Source organism: Alligator sinensis, unplaced genomic scaffold (genome assembly GCF_000455745.1).
Source record: "Alligator sinensis unplaced genomic scaffold, ASM45574v1 scaffold221_1, whole genome shotgun sequence".
NCBI lineage: Eukaryota > Metazoa > Chordata > Crocodylia > Alligatoridae > Alligator > Alligator sinensis.
In genome coordinates, this window is record NW_005841948.1 from 2,802,514 (window position 1) to 2,821,428 (window position 18,915).

The 18,915-nt window shown below is 45.6% G+C and overlaps 1 protein-coding gene across 4 annotated transcripts in view; it reads left to right on the forward strand.

Annotated features, from left to right (window-relative positions):
• The window catches only part of ARMC3 (armadillo repeat containing 3), a 133,972-nt gene that overhangs the window by 34,444 nt on the left and 80,613 nt on the right, over window positions 1-18,915 (forward strand). For 3 of the 4 annotated variants that reach the window (XM_014518286.2, XM_025199704.1, XM_025199705.1), the window contains 2 exons: window positions 9,591-9,708; window positions 14,046-14,171. In XM_014518286.2, the coding sequence (XP_014373772.1) occupies window positions 9,591-9,708; window positions 14,046-14,171 (244 nt within the window). The remainder of the gene's footprint in view (window positions 1-9,590; window positions 9,709-14,045; window positions 14,172-18,915) is intronic. The other variant, XM_025199706.1, reaches the window with a different exon arrangement.

Below are 18,915 nucleotides of genomic sequence, written 5' to 3' on the forward strand. Positions count from 1 at the left end.
ATGACATACCATCTTTTCCTAGAACCTATACAGAAAATCCTCAAACAGTTGCAACCCATACTAGAAGAAGACCCAATTCTTATAAAGATCTTTCCAGAACCACCCATCCTAGCCATTAAACAAGCACTGAACCTCGCTAACCTCAGTACCAGATGTAAACTTCCTATGACCCAAAACACTCCAAATGGATCCAGACCATGCCAGGACAAGAAATGTAAAACCTGCCAATGCATCTCCACCAGTCCCACAATAACTACACCCCACAATAGAATCATCACCATTCCTGGATCTTATACCTGCACCTCCAGAAATGTAATATATCTAATCTAGTGCACTAAATGCCCTGATGTAAAATATAACCTGCCTCAAGGTGACCACTTGCATTCCTTTACACATTTCCCTCCCTTCCCCTCCTCCCTTCCTAAATCTACTCATTGTCTTCCAAACTTCCACCCATTTGCATTTTCACAGACTTCTTGTTCTAATTTAGCTTATTTTCTACCTTGGAGAACACATAACAGCAGCAGAGTCTCCCAGTGCCTGAAGAAGGGTGTTTGTGCCCAAAAGCTTGCAAAGAACTTTTTCCCAACTATTTCATTGGTCTAATAAAAGATATCACATCTACCCAAAGAACCTTGCCTGCCTATGCCCTTAGATGAACATGGCTACAACCAACAACCCTGAGAAACAGTTAAATTTAAATGGAAAAGTGTGGCTAGTGTTTTAAGGAAGAGATTGACTGATAATTCCTGTAAAGTTTTAGGCTAATGGTTATATACTGTTTCTACTACTACTTCTACTACTACTTGACACATATGGTAGTGGTGTCCAAAGACCACAAGCTATTAGGGCCCCATAATACAGGGTTCTGTATAAACATCACGCACTTCTTATGAAACATATCCAGGAAAATCATTATATACTTAACTCTGTTTCAAACTGGCCAATACTGTCTGATAAGACCTGAGACTTGTCAGATGTCTAAAGAACAGGACTATTTGAACAGTGTTCTTAAATTTAATTTAATTTTTATACAAACTACAAATTGGGCAGATCATTGTTTATTAGACCCATGGGCTTCCAATATTTAATTCAAGGTTACCTCTGTCTTTGAACAAAGAGCTCTGGCACTAGATCTGTCCTATACATGTCATCAAAGGGGAAATTTTACTAATAGTCCATGAGGATGTAGAATAGAATATTGATGATCAAAAATGGGAACTGCAGTTATGCTGTGATCAGGGAAAGATACATATCCTGTTCTACAATATTTTTGATCATGAGCAGAACTTCAAAACACAAATAACTGGGATATACATGCCTTTGGCTGGTTTTAAATCAGTTGATTTTTGTGGCCTTTTTTATTTTAAATTTATATACTTCTCTGAGGGTGCCTCAAAAATGATTCTAAAGTAGTCCAGACATTATAAGCATGAATCAGAATGAACCCAAGAGCTCCTTTAACATGTTTTGATAAGCACTGGTAGTAGCTTTTAGAAAAATTAAAATGGTCATTTTAATGGAACAAAAAGAAAAGAAATAGCAGTTATCTTTCCACCTTCATTCCATCATCATAATGGAACAATCCACTGATATGGAAGCTTTCCAGTGCACCCTCTATTTTAGAACATCTAGGAATGTTCAGCTTGGGGGGCGTAGCAAGTTCCTTTAGTGGCTAGAGTGGAAGAGGATTATTTTGACCACTAGAGTGGAGTAAGGAGTGGTGTCTAACCTATAGTTTTCATAGTGAGTTTCATAGTTGGTAGGGTCAGAAGGGACCTGAGCAGATCATCAAGTCCGACCCCCTGCCATGGTAGGAAAGAATGCTGGGGTCAAATGAAGATCTGGTGGTTGCGTCAGAGGATAAAGCGGACCTCTTTAACCAATTCTTCACCTCCGTTTTCTTGTGCAGGGACCGGGACTTCCCTGCTGTGATAGAAGCCGGACGCGAGGGGATTGCCTTCAGACCTCAGGTTGGGGAGGACCGGGTTAGAGAGCTTCTGGAGGGGCTGGACGCGTTCAAGTCAGCGGGTCCGGATGCTCTCCACCCCAGGGTGCTGAGGGAGCTAGCTGGGGTTATTGCAGGGCCCCTGGCACGGCTCTACGAGCAATCGTGGTGCTTGGGCCAGGTGCCAGACGATTGGAAGGTAGCTAATGTGGTCCCCATCTTCAAAAAAGGGAAAAGGGAGGACCCGGGCAATTATAGGCCCGTCAGTCTTACCTCAATCCTGGGGAAGCTCTTTGAGAAGATCATCAAGGAGCACATTTGTGACGGGCCGGCATCAGAAATGATGCTCAGGGGCAATCAGCATGGATTTATTAGGGGGAGATCATGTCAGACCAACCTGATTGCCTTTTATGATCAGGTCACAAAGGCCATGGACGCAGGTGTCGCGGTGGATGTAGTCTTTCTGGACTTCAGCAAGGCCTTTGACACCGTCTCTCACCCCATCCTAATTAATAAACTAGGCGACTGTGGCATAGATGCCTACACGGTCAGATGGATTGCAGATTGGCTGAAGGGTCGCACTCAGAGGGTGGTGGTGGATGGATCATACTCGACTTGGGGGGAGGTGGGTAGTGGAGTCCCTCAGGGCTCGGTCCTGGGCCCTGCGCTGTTCAATGTCTTCATCAGCGATCTTGATGTTGGGGTGGAGAGCAACCTGTTTAAATTCGCTGATGACACCAAAATTTGGGGGGAGGTGAGCACGCTAGCAGGGAGAGAGAGATTGCAGAAGGATCTGGATAGGTTACAGGGGTGGGCAGACAGGAACAGGATGCGTTTCAATACGGACAAGTGCAGGGTGCTGCACTTGGGTAGTAGGAACCAGCAGCACACTTATAAGATGGGGAGCTCCCTACTTGAGAGCACGGAGGCGGAAAGGGATCTTGGTGTCATTATTGACTCCAAGATGAACATGGGCCGACAATGCGAGGTCATGGTTGGCAGGGCTAACCGGACCTTGTCGTGCATCCACAGGTGCATCTCGAGTAGAGCCAGGGAGGTGATCCTCCCCCTCTATGCGACGCTGGTCAGGCCGCAGCTGGAGTATTGTGTCCAGTTCTGTGCGCCCCATTTCAGGAGGGATGTGGACAACATGGAGAGGGTCCAGAGGAGGGCCACCCGCATGATCCGGGGACAACAGGGCAGACCCTACAGTGAGAGACTGCGGGACTTGAACCTATTCAGCCTCCACAAGAGAAGGCTGAGGGGGGACCTGGTGACCGTCTATAAACTCACTAGGGGGAACCAGAAGGGTTTGGGGGAGACGCTGTTTCCCCTAGCCCCCGCTGGCATAACAAGGAGTAATGGGCACAAGTTGATGGAGAGGAGGTACAGATTGGACATCCGAAAAAACTACTTCACAGTTAGGGCGGCTAGGAGCTGGAACCAACTTCCAAGGGAGGTGGTGCTGGCCCCTACCCTGGGGATCTTTAAGAAGAGGCTGGATACTTACCTGGCTGGACTCATTTGAGTCCCGTTTTTGTTTTTAGGGTTTTTTGTTGTTCTCCCACCCTGGCGGGGGGTCGGGCTAGAAGATCTATTAGGTCCCTTCCGACCCTAAAACTATGAAACTATGAAACTATAAGATCCCCAGGGTAGGAGCAAGCACCACTTCCCTTGGAAGCTGGTTCCAGATTCCAGCAGCCCTGACAAAACATGATGACCCCCTTCCACTGCAAAAATAATTTTTCCCTGTCACTTCACTCACCCGAATTGGGATTTGAGGTAGGATCGCCCACATGATAGGCAGAAACGCTACCACACAGCCACCAGTGCTGGGGGCAGTACCTACCCCCATTCTCTGCATTTGGGTGACAGCTGCTACTGCTATGGCTGCTGCTGTACCAGTGTGGGCTCAGGCTACTGCAGTTGAGAGAGGCTTACAGCAACCCCACAGTGTGGGCTCCCTGAGGTGTCTCCCCTGGTGCTCCATTTGCCACCCACTTCAGATACGCTACTGAAGTGCAAGGCTGCACCTGTCATAGTAGAGATTCCCTGAAGGATGTCATTTTGCTTTCCACTTTCCCTCACCCCCATTAGAGTCATAGCAAGCTTTGAACTTACTAGTGCAGAGGGAGCCCAGGATTGTTGTCCTGAGCACCCTCTACACTGGCAAATAGTAATGGCATGATTGGGATCTGATCCCCAATCTCAAAATCCTACCTTCTGCTATGCCCACATGGTATGGTACAATTGCTGGGATTGGGGATCAGAACCCATTGTACTGTTAAATATAAGTATACTAGGGGGCCTCAGCCACAGATTGATAAGATATAGGTACACCGTAGGCTTCAGTCAGCATAGCAGAGTTTGTCAAGAGAGTGAAAAGCATGATTGTGATCCCTGGCCTATGTAGCAGCAGAAGCCCCTAGTGCAGATGGAGTTATATTGTCAAAATTGCACTTCTACTAATGTAGCTGGTTTTGCTCCCAGGAGTGCTTTTCCTTGAGTGGCACAAAGCATGTCCAGTCCAGGATTGCTTTGCTGGTATAGCTTACTGATATTCCTAAACCAGTAAAATACTGAGTGTAGACATAGCCTTTGTACCCTCACAGATTTAAAAACACAAAACCAAAATGCAGTCAAATCAGTCCACATCCATGGCTTTCCACTTCCTCTCTTATGCTGGCCAACAAAGCCAACTTGAGAGAGACCTATACTGGCTGCAATTCATGGAGTAATGTAATACATTTCCCTTATTCCCTGCCAACCTCCTTGCTGCTCCTTGCTTTGGGCTGTTTGCTAAAACCTCTCAGTTTCCAAACTATTTGGAGGTCAGTATGTGTGCATCTGTTTTTGGTTATCAACTCAATTTGTCATATCTGCTTAGTATGGATGTAGTAGTAATACCTGTACAGTATACAGTGTTCTTCATTCTGAAGGACCTGAACACATTACAGACTGAAATACACAGATGTAGAGATGTGAGACATTATGGGAACCTGTGAAATGTGCCACTGCCTCAGAAGTTCCTGACTTAGTAATTGGAAAGATGTGAGACTAGGCAGGATTGTCTGGTTCTGTAGAATGTTATATCCCCCACTCACCACAGAGGCCTACTTTGGAAAATATCCTGATTTCTAGGACACAGAAATTTTTGTGTTAGAGTTAGGACAGGAGAAAATAAAGGTGTGTTGAAGGGTCCTCATTATTTGCTGGTGATTCTTCTCCATACAGGTAGTATGAATCAACAATAAAGGCTATCACATACGTAAGGCTGTATTAGAGGCCATGGAATGGCTCTGATACCTCTGTGTAGCCTACAGACATCCCAGCATATAGCCTAGTCACTTGCGTGGTACATTGTGTTTTCATTACATGATTGGGGAGAAAGTGAACACTCATAACTTCTTTAAGAAGGAGTATTGTACCCTTTTGTCCATACTGTGCCTGCCTCGACCACAGCATAAACAAAGTCATTCTGGATGCTGGGGAATGTCTTCAATCTGCTGATGACACACCTTGAAGGTAAGAAGCAAAAATAGGTGCATTCACCAATTTACCCTCTCCTAACATTGATGGGAAATCTAGAAGCCTGATCCTGCAAACTTTTACTTATGTGAGCTGCCCTACAGAAGCCTGTGAAATTACTAATTGGTCCTAATTACTTTATCTGGTTAATGAACTACATGTATAATAGGGGTGTGCAAAGTGGACCCTATTCAATTCAGGTTTGACCCAATTGGGGGGACAGTGATTCGATTCGTTCATTCAGATTACTGTCCCTGATTGGATTTGGCCGAATCTGAATCTGAAGATTTGATGCTGATTCTTCAAATCATAGACATAGCTTTAAATGTTTTTTCTTCATACTTCGAGTTACCAGCACAGCTTGTGAATGCTGCAATGCTGGGGTGAATGGAGCATCCCACAGGAGCATAGGGGCCCCCCATGTGCTTGGCGGTGAACCCAGAAGTGGACTGGAAGTAGTTCCAGTCCACTTCCGGGTCTGCTGGGGAGCATATGGGGCTCAGCAATCAGCCACAGGGAGACCCCAGGTTTCCTCCCAGACCCAGGAGGCAGCAGTTGCTGAGCCAAGGGGGCATTGGGGGGGGGGCAGCACGTTTTCCGGCAAACCCGGAGGTGGACTGGAAATGCTTCTGGTCCACTTCTGGGTCTGCTGCTGAGTGCGCTGGGGAGCCCACCATGCTTCTGTAGGACACTCCATGCTTCCTAGAGGTATGTAGAAAAAACATTTGAAGCTGTGTCTATGTCCAAATTGCCAGATCTTTCCAAATCTCTCCAAATCAATTTGGAGGGTTCTGATTTGATTCAGAGAGATTAAAGGGGCCTCTAATTCGATTCAGATTCAGAGATTTGGCCACTGAATCGGGCTAAATCTCCGCCGAATCAAATCAGGGACCAAAGCTTTGCACAGCCCTAATGTATAAGTTTCAGTGACTTGGCTGTTTATTATTAGTTAGCAATGCTAGTCTGATGTAACAGTAGCTATAAAAAACATTGAAAGTTAGCACAGCATGTACAAATAATAAATGACTTCGGATATGTAATTATATAGTATAGATATATACCTATTTAACATATAAATATGTATAACATATATCCATGTATTCATATATAATGTAACAGCAATAAAAGATATAGACAGTTATTCATATATTAAAATATTTTCTTTGCTATATTTTAAACGAATATACAGTCAGGATTAGGGAATCTATATGACTTAGTTCTTTTGTAATTGCTAAATATTAGACCCTTTAATTTGATGCAGTGACATAGCTGTTGAATATGACATCAGTAGGATACAAACAGGTTTTCATGAAGTTGCAAAAATTGCATCTTAAAGCCAAAAATATTAAATTTTATTCATGGTTAAATTTTAAAATCTTCAAAAATTCTTGAGTCTAAACATAGATCACAAGAGCTTTTAGAAGATTACCCTTTCTCAAGCTGCAAGTTTCAAAAAGTCTATTAACAGGGTTAGAGTAGCTGGATTTGATGGAATATTTCTGTCTCTGAGAGAGAGGTCAGAAATGGAAATGAGCACTTGTATCACTTCCAGCTGGCTGAACAGGGATCATGTTCCAGCAATACTACAACTAGAGTGGGGTGGTAAAAAACTGGTGCTTGGGAGGGCAGGGGCTGTGGGTGGTAAAAAACTGGTGTCTGGTAAGTAATCTGAGGTGATGGTGGTGTTGGAAGAATCATTCTGTTTTTTTAAAACTACCACAATGCAGCAGAATGTGCACCAAGAGCCAAATTTTATTCCTCATGCATCATCTGAGTACTTGCCTCTATAGAGGGCTGCTTGCTCTTCAGAGAAATCTCCCCACAGACTGTTCCATGGCTGCTGCTAAAACATCAGAATTGCAAAAGCTCCTATCACAACATTCTACCCTCTTGCATACTGGAATCACTTAGTTTTTGTTGCTTTCAGACTCTAGATATGCAAGTATTAGGATTTTCCCAGTTTTCAAAAATCGTTGCCCTCATAAAGCAACAGCAAAACTTCCATTGACTTCAGTGGAGCCAAATGGGGGTTTACGAAACACATTGCAAACTATTTGTCTTCAGAGCTGAGAAAGGAATTCATATTTTTTTATTTGACAACAGGCTAGGATCTCTGCTTTTGAAACCATTGCCAGTTTTAGGTAAACTTTGCATATGTAATGTGCAGAGATCTGGGTTTGCCATTGATCACGGAAAAACACAGATTTTCTCCTTTAAAGTTCCGGCCTACAAGGGACTGCTTGGACCTGGGGGGAGTGGGTGGAGGACTATCAGGTGGGGAGCGTCTTGTGTATGTGCATGTGCACACATGCACATGGCAGCCAGGCAGTGTGGAGAGCAGCTCCCACAGCTCCTTCTAGGTAAGTCTATGTGGGTGCAGATTGAGGTCCCCATAGGGAGGAAGGGAGGGAATGGGGCAGGGCTGGGGCTTAGGGTGCTGCCCTGCTGAGGTGGTGCATGTGACCCAGAGCTGGGATGGGAATACGCAGCCATGGGGCCCAGCTGGGGGAGCAGGATGGAGCCAGGAGTGGCACAGCAAAGGGGCTGGTTCCCTGCTGCTGTGTGGACTCCCAGAGAAGGGGCCATGGGGGGAGGCATGTGCCCCCCAGATTTGTGTCCAGAGTGGGGGCAGATGTGGGTTGCCCGCCGTGGTCTTGGGGGTCCCCCCCTGCTGCCCTCCCCCCAGGGGCCTCTGCAGCTCAGTGGGTGGGACCTGGTATGGGAGGTCAAAGAGGAAAGAGGAGGCTTGGTGCCATTGCTGGGAGCCCCACACTGGCAGTACTACCATGGTGAGGTGCCTTCTGCCTGCCCAGCAGCAGCAGAGGACACAACTCTGTACCACTGCGGTCGCTGCTGCCAGGTGGGCAGGGGGCACCTTGCCCTGGCAGCATGGCTGGTGTGGAACTCCCAGCAGCGGCACTAAACCTCCCTGCCCTCCCACACTGGGTCCCACCTGCTGGGCTGTGGAGGCCCCCAGGGGGAGGACAGCAGGGTGGGGAGCCCCAAGCCCACAGCAGGCAGGCCACATCCTCCCCCACCATGGGCTGTGCTCCGGCTGTGCCTCCTGGAGGGTGGGCGGGGGGAGAGCTGGGCTCTGTGCTGTGCTCTGGCCACAGCTGCCACCACCTCCCACAGGTGGTGGGCAGGAGGCTGCAGGCTCTGGCCCTGGTCTTGTAGCTCTGGCAGCTGGGCGCCCTCTCTGGCAGGGTTGCGGGGGAAGGGGCTGTGGGTCATGAGTGAGGGGCAGCAGCAGGGCTTGGAGAGCAGGGAGCTGTGGGTCAGGAGTGAGAGGCACTGGCACAGCCATGGGGCTGTGGGTTGGGAGTGAGGGGCACCTAGGGGGATGGGGGACTGTGGGTTAAGAGTGAAGGGCACTGGATGGGGGGCCTGTGGCTCAGGAGCGAGGGGTACCAGTAGGGCTGGGGGGATGGAGGGCTATGGGTTGGGAGTGAGTGGCACCAGCAGAGCCAGAGGACTGTGAGTTGGTAGTGTGGGGCAATGGCATAGGTAAGGGTAGGGCACTGGCATATCAAGGCTGCTCAGCACCACAAAGTATCCTGGTAAGCAAAGGGGGCAGGGGGAGCTCTGATTTTCCATGATAAAAAAACCAAATCAATCATCAAAATGTAGAAGGATTTAGAATCTACTTTATTATAATGATTGAGGCACTGGTAGGCTTCCAAACAGCTTCAAAATTGTAAATATATCAGTAAAATATTGTGTTCATCTGATGCCTATATATAGTGACGTTTCAATTTAATCACGGAAAAATGTGGATTTGGGGGGTTTTAATCAGAGAATTTGGGGTTTTTTTCTCAGAGAATTGCAATTTTTAAACAGCAGAAAAACAGGATCCCTGGTAATATGTGTAACTAGTTTAACTGAGTTTACAATTTTGCATTAACATAACTGCTTTAGAGTAAGTTTTCCCTTCTGCCTTTCAGCAAAATATTAGGTTGCTAACAACATTGAAACTTCATTCTGCTGAGCAGATCGAAAACCTATTTTAACAGTGTACTGCTAATTCAGATGATATTTTTATTTTTAATATGATGAGCTGCTGCATTGAACAGTCCAACTCAGAATATTCTTTCTCTGCTTTTTGTGTTGGTAGTTTGATCCTTTATCGATTGAAAGCAAAAAAGCAGCAACAGTGGTGCTAATGCTTAATTCTCCAGAAGAGGAAGTTTTGGCTAAAGCATGTGATGCTATATATAAATTTGCATCAAAAGGTTTGTCTTTTCATTGTTAATCTCTTTCTGTATCTTATGTTTCTTAAACTAGTTTGAGTTTTTTCTTAGTTTATTAACTTTAACCATCCTGTTTGATACTAAATGCTTCCATAAGTTTTTTGTAAAATATCTGTCATGCTGTATTTATAGTTACGAAGAGACATGGTTAGCTGTGTTAGTCTAAGTCAGGCAGAAGGTATGGCAGGGTGGCAATTTAGAAATTAAGTGGTCTTTATGTTAGAACCAGTTTGCTTCCAAGGTGCCACCCTACCCAGTCTTCTTCCTTAGTGTCTCTAGGCAGAATTCTATTTCACTTTATGCTCCCAACTGGCCGGGACTCATCTACATGACTGCCTTTTTTTGGCACTTATGCACAATTTATGATCTTATTCCACGTGCAGCGTGGAGGCGTATGTGTCCACATGCCTACTGAGCATGTACAGTAGCCTGAACTCTTGTTAGACGGGTACACCACTCCATACACATGTTTACCAGGTAAGTGGCAGTCATAAAGTTGTAGCTGATCAAAACCCTCTGACTACCTGGTGTTAGACACTGGAGGAGAAGGAGGAAGAGGGCCTGTCTAAGTTTTAGCCCAAAAGTCTATAGGGCACTTGCCCAAGAAATGGGAAACCCAGGTACAAGGCCCAGAGGGGATTTGAACCTACATTTCTGTCATTGGTGATTAAGAGAGGGGGCTAGAGAAGGGGTTGGATGATGTCTATATTGTTGCCTGGTGATTAGACCACCAAGCTGAGAAGATAGAGAGATGGGCCATGTGTTGACAAAATGAGAGGCATGTGTGCCTGACACCTTAAAGTGGGCTAAATGCTTTTGCACTGCTTTAATGGTGTTGGTGTTTGCACGCGTTGGCAGCACATTGCACATTAATTCCAGCCGCTGTAGGAAATTTGGCAGTGTAATGTGCCTTAAATAACTTGGGGCGCAGCAAAGTAAAACTCCTCTAAGGAGTTTTAGTTTGCTGCCCCTACAGTCGTGGAGTGAAGCACAGGGTTCTGTGCAGCTCAGGGTCTCTGACAGGAAGCCCTGCAGGCAGCTGCCCAGGAAAGTAGGCTCCACCCAAGAAAAGCGGTGAGCCTGATTTTTTTTTTTTTTAATTCCCTTCTGGAGCCTGTCTGCCTGCCTCAGCTGCGCGGGGGCCCGGTACTTCCCTCTGCGGCTGTGGTGCCCCCCAGGACCTCCCGAGCCGGATGTCTGTGGGCAGGTGCCACCTTGGGGAGGGCCGCCACTGCCATGGAGGGAAGCACAAGACCCCCCCACAGCCCAGGGACCGCTCTGTCCGCCAGTAGCTCGCCCTCCTCTCCCTGCCAGAGAGGCAGGTAAGTCAGCAGGGTGTGTGCATGACATGGGGGTTTAATCAGCCCTAAATTGAAGTGGTGTTTTTAAAAACCCACTGTTTCAATTTAGGGCCCCTGTTTTGTCTACATATGTCCATGTTGGTTAAAACTCCTGCTGGGAAAGGTGGACCTAGAATCTGGGTATTCTGCTTCTGGGGTGAGTGCCCTAACCTGTACAAAGTAGGCTATTAGGCTAAAACATAAGGTGACCCTCCTCATCTTTTCTTTGCCAGGCCACAATGTAGGAATTAAGGTCAGGTATGTGTGTATGAAGCTGTGCTCTGCCTGGCCAGGGCAAAGTCTACTGTGTATGTTATGTGGATTTTTATGAGTCCATACTGCACGTGGAGCAGGATTACAAACTGTGTGTAAGTGTCAAAAGTAGCATTTATGTGACTGGAAAACTGCCATTTGGGCACATAAAAGTAAAATAGGATTCTGTTCCCGGTGTCTTGCATAAATTAAGTGGTTTGAATTCTGGGACTGAATTTATAGATATTCTCTTAATGAGAATATTGTAGTTGGTAGGAAAAGATTGTAGCATCTTGGACAATGAGAGATTCTGCTTTTCAAGTTACATTTTGAGAGGATCTTATACTGGTAAATAATTTTAAAAAGAAAAATTGTTATTTTGAGCTTTTTATGTCCCTGTTTGTTTGTGTTTTGAATTTTACATTTAATTCTGTTTGCATGTTTCTCACAAGAATAGTATTTCCATAACTGAAGTATTTATGAGATCATCCAGCCTCAAATATCTAATTGATTTCTGTGTGTTTTGAAACCAAACAACTATGTCATATTCTGAATTCCTCCAGTGCTTCTGTTTTTAAAATATATAAGCAAGGCATTGTGTCTTTTGTGTGGCACATTAGACACACATTATATAGCAGGAACTCCAAAATCATGTGTTTATTCCTTTCCCAAGTTCTTTCCCAATCACTTCACACATCCCCATGCAGTCTAATCTATTACACAAAGGATATCACTGTGTTTATTAACCTATTAGTTTTATATTTAATTTGATTTATTTTACATTGTTCTAAATTGTGATGTTTTTGCATGCTCAAATGTTTGTATTGATAGAAATTGACTACATTGGTGAAGTTGTTTGAAAAAAGCTGAAGGTTTTGAAAACTAGCTAGGGAATATTTGGGTTTTCTGTAGTGCTAAAAAGTTTTTAAGCTGAGCTTGGATTTGAGTATTCCAGAAGAAGTTGAGGCTTTTAGAATTGAGAAAGTAACACAGTTAAATTTTGGAGAGGGGAAATGATTCCTTTAAATTTGGGGAAGTGGGGATGAATTTTTCGTGCCATTGTCAGGATGGCTGAGAACTCCCCCTTGCTCTCTATGGCAGGTTCTGCCGTTATGTCAAAAGGAGACAAACATGTTAGTAAGCTGTTTCTGCTAAATTAATCTTTCTTTAAGTGGTTAATGTAGTGGTTAATGTAGCCTCACAGAAAACTACATGGCAGTATTGCAATTAACTAGATGGGGATTGTCTTCATTGCAAAGTTAACTCAAGTTATCGTCACTGCTCCTTATTCAAGTCCCATTCACGCACACAACCTGATGGTGTGATGATTTTAATTAAAAATTATGGCTAGTTCCTTCCCACAATAATCCTGAATGGACAGACATATTTCCCCAAAATTCAGTGGGAAAGAAATAATAGAGTGGTTCAGCTTAGTGCAGCATTAAGAACATGGGAAACCCTCTAGAAGTCTCAATACTGTGCACGAGTGAGTGCACAACCAGCATGGCCCCCATGTGATTTCATAGCATGGCTGCTGTAATTCAGGTTAATATGAGAGGAGTAACTTGAGTATAGGTAGCTTATGGTAACACTGCAATGAAGATGTCTCTCTTGTGCATAGTTACCCTGCCCTAGCAGCACCAAAGAACATACTCTACTCAGGAAGTCACCCACTTCCTTCCCTGCTCCCTAACTGCTTTCAGAGAGGAGTCAGTAATTTCACCCCTGCTCATGGAACAGTTTACTTCTCACTGGGTGTGTCCGCATAAGACATTTACTTCAGAGCTGCCTAATTAGCTCCACAGTAAAGTCTCACTGGGTGTGTCTACATGAGATGCTAACTGTGCGGCAGCCTAATAATACTGTGCAGTAGTGCACCACAGCACAAACAGTGCTAATACGCTACTGTGCAGTATTATTAGGCTACTGCACAGTAACATCACTAAAAAGATGTTCGCCAGCACTGCTGCTCAGTAACTTTGGTTACTGCACATTTATTTAATACTTGATTATACAAGCCTTTGCCCAGCAAGTGAGAAATAGTGTCATGAGACCTCCTTTCCATCTGCCTTTGTGTTTGTTTGGTGTGAAGATAGTTTATCCAGAGAAGTACACCTTGGTGTTAAAATGCCATTGAGATTCATTGAGCAGTTTGCAAGGCTCTTGTTTCAGGTTATTGACAGACTCAGAAAGAAATTGCTGTAGCATTGACACTCTGTTCATATTTTAAGATTTTCTTCAGAACTGCAAGGGTTGGAAACTTACTTTTTTTCTACTGAAAAAGCTTAGATTCTGATGTAATGACATGACACCCTTGAGTCGGGGTCCTAGATCCAGGCCTACAGTTCTAAAACTACTCAAGCCCTGATTGTGACATCACACCCATGAACTACCAAGCTTTATTTATATGGGATGCATTATGTTCAATACTGCCGTGGGTTAGGGTTGGAATTCTATCACAGAATTTTAATTATGTAATCTTATGTTTAGACTTTTATTTTAGGTACTGTTTTTTCTTATTGAAATGTTTCTCAGCATTTGGTAATCCATGTAAAGAAATTGGTAACATATTATAGATAAATTGATATCTGTAGTATAATATCTATAATCTCTTTATATAGATTATGCAATGCAGAGAGACATTTCAAATGCAACTAAAATGTGTTATGTTAGAACAAAAATAATTTCAGTAATTTAAATAAGATTCTTAACCTAATTACTTTTTAGGTGATGAAAACAAAGTGACACTCCTGAGTCTTGGAGCAGTGGAACCTTTATTTAAACTAATCTCCCATGAAGATCCAATTGTTCGCAAAAACGCTACCATGGTATTTGGTATCATGGCTTCGAATAGTAAGATTCTTGAATTTTGAAAAGTTTTTATTGAGTTGTTATTTTTAGGAACAGAGTTGGCAGAGATCTATGGGATGTTAAAAACAAGGAAATGTTGGTACATATTAAAATATCCTGTTAATGTTTGATACCTTACTAAAATAAAAAATATCCACATGGAAAAAAGTGGAGTGGGTGGGGGGGAATTTGTCTCTGGTGTAACTCTATTGACGTAGGGTAAAAAACATTTCTGGTAGAGCTCTAAACCACTTAACATGATGTGAATGTTCAGTTTAAATTCTAACTGCTGAAAGCCTAGTATGTCTGAAAAAGCCTGAGCATATGAAACTCCTGGCTAACCAGTATGGGTAGAATACATTCTCTCCTTTCACAGAAGACAGAGAGAAACAAGAATCGGTATTTACCATCTCCAACAAGTGTCTTAGTTAAATTACAGCTAATGGTATGTCTACAGGTATATATGTACCTAAGCTAGTTTTTAACTAGCTAGCTCAGAAGCTGATAGCACTATAACTGCAGCAACATGGAGCTTACCATGGGCTACACACCTAAGAAGGTGGGTAAATACTTGGATGGTTTGTTAGTGGTCTAGCCACTGCAGGCCCAAACTACTGATACCCAGGCTCACTGAACTATGTCCACACTCCGCTGTGATTGTCCTGCGAAAATAAAAGAAATATATAAGACAAGACTGAGTTTCAGTAGACACTGTTTTTATATTTTAAACTTTTGTGTGAGGCTTCATTTCAGTATATCACAGTTTGGTAGATGACTGATACGACTGGAAAAATATGACTGATATGCCCCATGACTGGAAAAAAATCCTTCAGAGGCTGCCTTCTGCTTTCCACATCAATTTCAAGTTTCTGTTCCTTACCTTATCTTCAACTCCCCACCTGCTTACATTTTTGCTCTGATTTCTTCCTCCCCTTCTTATCCCTTTTTCTCCACCCCAAGCATTTCTTCCAATTTTCCTCTCATGGTCTTCTCCCACTTTAATCTTCATGTGACAACAAGATGCTAGGAGCTATGGGCCCTAGGCTTATGCCTGTAGTTTCTATACGTTCATCTGTCCCTTAATGAAAGGGACATCACCATATGCTATGACATACTCCCTTTTTTGTGCACTAATAATTATGTCAAGGGGGCAGAAGGTCTGAGGAGCTGACTCTGAATATTCACATCTAAGTCCTTCCTTTATGTTGTTTCAGCTTTAACTGTATCATTTCAACATTTTGACATACTGGTGTATCTCAATACAGCATCATAATTCTGTGATACTTCTGTCTGAAATAACACATTCACAAAGTTTGCTTCTGAAACTGTGGACTAAATCCTGTTTATGTACCTAAATGGCATGATGCAACTTTGAAATGGTAATTTTGGCATTTATGCACAGTTTGTGATCCAGGTTTGTGTACATAAGTGTGCACATGCCCACAAGTGTTTTCTGTGGGGCTGTATGATGAGATAGGATTGTTCAGGTAAGCATTTCAGGCTGGATAGATCCCAAAACTTTAGTTGAACAAAAAAACACAACTAGCAAATATTAAACACTAGCAAATGAGAAGGACACTTCTGTGCTTATGAGGGCACTTGCCTGGGCAGCAGGAGACCTGGGTCCTAGGTCCTCTCACTCAGAAGAGCTTAAGCTGTCATCTCAAGCTTGACGGCACGGTGCCCTAACCACCGCACCACAGATTAGGCATTTTCCAAGTGTTTCTCCTGCCCTCTTTTTGAAGCTGGTCCTATCAGAGGCATGTGGGATCAGGAAAAGCAAACATATAAAAAATTATGTTGCCCAGTCAGATGGATCCTGCCCTGGAAGGGAGAGGGTCCTGGCCTCTAAATTGGACTATTGCTTCCAGTGGGACAGAAGCTTCCCTATTGCTCTCTGTCTTATCCAGTAAATATTAAATACAAGATGTAGTGGGCCAATTTCAAGAGGAGGGCTGTAGCAAGGTCCTGGCCCCAAGGGTGGCCGTTATGCCTCCTTGTGGCCCAGTGACTCCTGCTCCACTCCAGCTTCTTGGAATCTCCTCCCTTTTCTTTCTCATCTGCCACACCTTGATGGAATTTATAATATTGCAGGAGGCTGCCCCAGGGTCCCGGAATGAGCCTCAGTCCCTTGACGGTCTTGTGTTCCACATGCTTAACTGGTTACAGTCTTGCCTTAGGCACTAAATTGCTTTAGGGGCATTAATCATATCTTCCATCCTTCCCTGTAGCCATGCCTCACAGATGATACTTGATATCACTTCGGGGGGCAAGGGCTGGCCCCAATGCAACACTTGGCCCTCTCTGGCCTCAAACCTTTGTTGGGGCTTCAGTCTTCTTGGCTTTGGCCCCTTTTCTCTGGCTATGCCCCCTCAACCTGGGTCCAGTGCCCCAGACCTTAGCTTCTGGGCTCCAGCCTCATCTTGCCCTTCTTGGGCTGCTTGGGCCCCTGGTTCTGGTCTTGCCATTCTTGGACTGCCCAAATCCCTGGTGTCCCTGACCCAGACAAGGCTTTGCATCCCAGTCTCTTTAAGGTCTGATGCCTTTGTAGGGCTCTGTTCTGGGTGCCTCTCAGGTGCTCCTGTAGCCTCCATACTAGCCTTTTAACCACAGTCTGGTCCTCTGGTCTTAGACTTAAATGTAACACAGATATAAGCAAAATGCTTCCTAAACTAAACTTTACACCCACTCTGGGTCAGTTCCCCATTTAAGTCCTACTTCCTCTTTAGTGGCTCCATCTAGCTCCCCTGGGTAGCATGGGTGTCTGTGAGCCTGTTTCCTGAAGCCCTCTCTTCCAGGAGCTCCTTCCCCCACAGCATGCAGGGTCAGACTACTCCTTTTTGCCTCAGGCTCTGGGTTTATATGCCTCTAAGCCCCATCCTCCTTTTGGTCATGTGGCTCCCCAGTCACACACAGGGGCTTCCCTTTTCCTAATAGCCAGTCTGTGTTCCTCTGCTGCAGTCCCACAAAGCAGGCTTGGCTTGCTGTGCTCTCTACTTAAAGTGACAGGAGCCTCTGGCTTCCTGTCGCAAGGGCTAGAGGGGAGTCTAGATAATGCCTGACCTGTGGCCTGGTAACTGCACTGTTAAACTGATGTTGTAGCCACAGTGGTCTAGGAATTATGCAAGAGTCAAGGATTTCTTTGGGTGATATCATTTATTGGAACAATTGCATAGTTGAAATAGAGTCACACAAGTTTTTGAGTGCAAGTTATTCATCTTGAGGTCACAGCTGGCTTTTCTTCTCAGACCCTCTAAGCCCGGGGGATTTCTTTGCTCTTATAAAAGGTATCAACCAAAGCAATCTTTGAATTATAACTTATAGCACTTTCCTGGAGCTGTAGGTTTACACCCACTCTGGGTGAGGGTATCCCTAGATCTCTTGCTTCCTAAAGTGAGTGCCCTAACCACTAGACTATTGGGCTATACTGTGGGAAGGCCTCCCTTCCTTGTAGTTTGAGATGCTACAAGACACATGCTGGGAACAAAAAAAACCTGTTCCCTCAGCACAGACTCTAAATTTGATACTGGGAAATTCTGGTATCAAAAAATATCCTGCTGGGAAAAACAGGTACAGGGCACACTCCTGGAATGTGTCTTGAGGCTGGGTCCTCCAGAGAGATGCTCTAGGATGTGGACAGATTGTCTGTAGGCCTGCCGCATGCCCCTGCTGCTCCAGCATGCTGCCTCAGTGCGCTGGGGCAAACAGGAGTGGGGCAAGGTTGCAGCAGCTGCTCAGACACAGGCTCCATCCAAGGTAAGTATGGGCGTGGGGGTGGGGGGGACTGTGGGGTTGGGGGGACTGCTCATGAGACCCCCAGCTGCATGGTGCCACCTGAGACCAGGGGCTGTATATGGTGCAGGGCACTGGCACAGCTCACTGGCATGTGCTTTCAGGCAGGTCCAGGCTGCTTTTGCTGTCACATGGGGCTCCTGGCACTGCATGCAAAAGCTGCATGCTCTTGGGCCGGGTTGGATCCTGCCTCCATGTGCCCCACGTGCTGTTGGGCCAGGCTGGCTCTATGCAGGCAGGACCAGACCTGGCCTGATAGCATGTGGCTTCTGTGTGTAGTGCTGGGAGCCCCGCATGGCAGCAGAAGCAACCTGGCTCTGTTTGAGAGGATGTGCCAGTGGCCAGGCCAGCACCATGTGCAGCTCCCAGTCTCAGGTGGTGCTGCATGCTGCCGGGGCTGTGGCTGCAGCAGGCCATGAGTGCCCCACTGGCCACTGCTGCAGAGAGGGGGAGGAGGCGCGGGGGGGGGGGGGCTGTGTGCTGTGCAGAAGGGGACTCACCCCTCCCAAGCAGTCCCTTCCACCCTCACAGTCCCCCCACACCCAAAAATCACCTTCACAAGCCCCAAATCCCCCCAAACCTCACATACTCTATGCACACTCCTACACCCCTTCCCCCCAAACCCCACATACCCACCACAAAGCTCACACCCAGGCAGGGTGCCCAGCTTCCAGGCAGGATGGAATCTGCTGGTGGGAGCCATGGCCTTGACCCATGACCACACCAGTGCTGGGACATGTGGCCCCAGCTTGGGGGGCTCCTGGGGCCAGGAACCACTTGCAGGGTGTGATGGGCTTGGGGTAGGGTTGGAGGTGACAGCAGGAGTGAGCGAGAGAGAGCACCCTCTGTAGGAGAAGCTGCCAGAGCCGGGCTTAGAGCCACCCTGCCCCACTAGAGTAACCTGTGCAGGGGGAGGTCGGCCTGGAAGGGAAGGGGTTTGCCCAGTCAATGGCTT